Below are 2,892 nucleotides of genomic sequence, written 5' to 3'. Positions count from 1 at the left end.
ACAAGATGGGTTAGTTTGAGCTAGTTTGCTCTAACCCAACTAAAAAAACTAGGGACTAGGGACTTTTTAGTTGGGACTAGAAAAAGTCCTAGGACTTATGAACCAAACAGGGCCTCAAGCACCTATGGAGGCGACTGCCGCTCGCGTCTATCACATGTCAGGAGATGTTCCCGTTGACGACGAGGTGCCTATGGTGCCTATGGTGCCTATTGTGCATCACGACCAAGGCGAAGAGGAAAACGAGAGAACTACGTATTTATTTATGTGTAGATTCGCTCATTTTGCTCCATATGTACTCCATCTCAGTGTAGTCTAAGTCACTTGTTGAAATCTCTAGAAAGGAAAATACTCCTTTCCGGTTTACAGGGCTATACTAGCAAGTACTAGTAGGCTCACATAGCAATTTTGTCTCATGCAAGAGCCTGGCTATATGCGTGCTCCAAGGTTCGAAACTGCCATGTTCGGGTTCCGCTTGGCTCTCCGCCTCTTCGTGAAGACGAACAATGATGTTACTACTACTGCTTCTACAGTATCGAATCCACTGCTGCATGTTCGTCCACTGCATGCGGGAGGGATAGCCACCGCGTGCACGGGCGAGGGAGAAGGCGTGTAGTAGTAAAATGAAGCTTCCCCTCGTTGTACGAGTTGACGCGACACATCATAGCACTGACCCCACATGGTTGCCTCTAAACTTGGCTGAAAGACCCAGAATTTTTGTTAGAAAAAACCACATACGTTTTCGGATTGACAAAAAAGACCATCTGCTCATTTTATTGACCTAAAAGACTGGCTACGCCATGGCGGCAGGCTCGACAGGTGACATGTGGCACCTGTACCCACAGTGCGCGCCGGTAGGGCCTGCCGCCATAGCGCACGGCGGCAGCCTATGCATCACAGGGAATTGGCCGGGCGAACAGAATGGAGACACGCTAGTGGGCTAAAGCAGTGGCGCCACCACCTCCTGTGGCGGCAGGTACCTTGACTGTAGGGTTTTATATTTGTTCTGTGCATGCATGGCAAGTACGCGCACATGCACCACCATTCTACTAGCGAGGCAAAGCCTGTATGCATGAGGCACGCACATCAAGTGCTGGTGGTGGCCAAAAAATGTTGCATGTACTTGGATGAGGCGCGGTAACCGAAAATAATTGTCTCTCAGGCTAGTCATAGTGGGAGTAACTTAGATAGTAACATAACACACTTTGGCATATTTTTGCTTATGTGGCAAGTAGTTAATGAGAAGTGGTAACATAATAAAAAACATGGAGCCGACCCCAACGATTTTAAGCTTATAGGCATGGTACACGCTATCCTAGACTACTCTACACATGAAACTGCCACACAAGCGTCCGGGTTTCGCTTGGCTCTTTGCCTCTTCAGGAGGTCGAACAATGATGGAATACTACTGCAGTGGAGGAGTACTACAGTATGCTTCTGGCCATCTGACACCGATTGAACTACTGCATGTCCACCGCGTGCAGGAGGGAGAGCGTGTAGCGAACGAAAGCTTCTCCTAGTCCTTCTAGCCACCACGCTCATGGGCGAGGGAGGGATGCAGCTTCATTGACTTACTGCTCCTGCCTTTGTGTGTATGACAGGTGGGCCTAACAAGAGGGTGGCCCACCTGTCATGCAACCAAAGGTAGGTGCGGTTAAGGCAAGAGGGCGTTGTACTAATCAAACTTCTCGGTCTTGTACGAGTTGACGCGACACATGAAAGCACTACACTCGATATATTTCAATAATTTGCGTTTACTGATGCATTAATTACAACGCATGCATGCATGCCATGACTCTCCTTTTGATACTTGCATGTGTTTATTTAATGCACCTTGAAGTAGTATGAATATGTGACAGTAAAGCTTTGTAATAAAGCAAGAGATGGTTGTGCACAAGGAGGGCAGAATTCCGTGGAGGGCGAGATCATGCGGACGGAACAGGACCCGACGATGGAGCTCTCTATGATCTGATGGACCTCACCTTGCTCCATTGCCCCTTGTGCCTCCGCCCCTTGAAGCCTCCAGTGTATGAGGTTCGAATACACCTCCTCCGTTCGGACTGCGCGGACTGCCGTGTCGAGCTCCCCGAGAACCAGCGGCAGTGCCAGAAGTGTGAGCATGGCGGTGGCTTCGACATGCGGAACACGGCGGTGGACGCCGTCCTCTCCTCGGTGAGGGTGGAGTGCCCGCACGAAGGCTATGGGCTCTACGTCACTTACCACAAGCTCGCCGATCACCAGAGCATGTGTCCGCTCATGCCCTGCAAATGCCCCGTGCCCATCTGCGGCTACGAAGGCCCGCCACCGGCGCTCTCCCACCACATCAGCATCGTGCATCCCATGCCCATGCACAGGATCTAGTACGACAAGGTGCTCCAGCTGCAAGTGCCACTGTCGGAGCCACGGCTCTTGCTGTTCGCAGAGGAGGACGGCTGCACGCTTTTCTTGGTCGGCGGCGTGCTCGACATCGGTGCGCCTATCACCTTGTCAGTCGTCTGCGTCAGAGCGGGGTCGTCCCCACTTCTGCACTACATAGCCAAGTTGTGGGTGAACGGCCCACCGGGGGAGCTCAAAGGCAGGACCGACGCCGTCAAGCTGGAAATGGAGGTGACAAGCAGCAAGGATCCCGGCAACGTCGCCGTGCATGAGCTGACCTTCTTCACAGTTCCGCCTAAGCTGCTGGCCGGGGCTAAGATGGTGTCCCTCCACATTCAGATTGACAAGCTGACGTCCTAAATGATTCTACAGTGCCTTCTGTTTATCTTAGTAATATGCTAAGATAGGGGTTAGCTCGGTCTACTTTAGCTTAAGAGATGGTGGGCTTTGGTGGCGATGCAGCAATTACTTTGACATCAAATCAACAGTTAAAGTAATTTCCAACAGTCGAACGGATAT

At 51.3% G+C, this 2,892-nt stretch overlaps 1 protein-coding gene across 1 annotated transcript; it reads left to right on the top strand.

Moving 5' to 3' along the window:
• Positions 1-1,968: 1,968 nt before the first annotated feature.
• Positions 1,969-2,358, top strand: LOC147959739 (putative E3 ubiquitin-protein ligase SINA-like 6). The gene has a single exon (XM_087532880.1). The coding sequence runs from the start codon at positions 1,969-1,971 to the stop codon at positions 2,356-2,358; it is 390 nt and encodes a 129-aa protein (XP_087389006.1).
• Positions 2,359-2,892: the final 534 nt, after the last annotated feature.

This window comes from Triticum urartu, chromosome 7A (assembly GCF_056163025.1).
Source record: "Triticum urartu cultivar PI428250 chromosome 7A, HENAU_Tu73, whole genome shotgun sequence".
Classification (NCBI taxonomy): Eukaryota; Viridiplantae; Streptophyta; class Magnoliopsida; order Poales; family Poaceae; genus Triticum; species Triticum urartu.
The sequence above is the reverse complement of the archived record's forward strand: the minus strand, read 5'-3'. Positions and strand labels throughout refer to the sequence as shown.

Excerpts from the sequence above, each read along its gene's own strand:
- LOC147959739 (XM_087532880.1), top strand. The coding sequence starts at position 1,969 with ATGGACCTCACCTTGCTCCATTGCCCCTTGTGCCTCCGCCCCTTGAAG.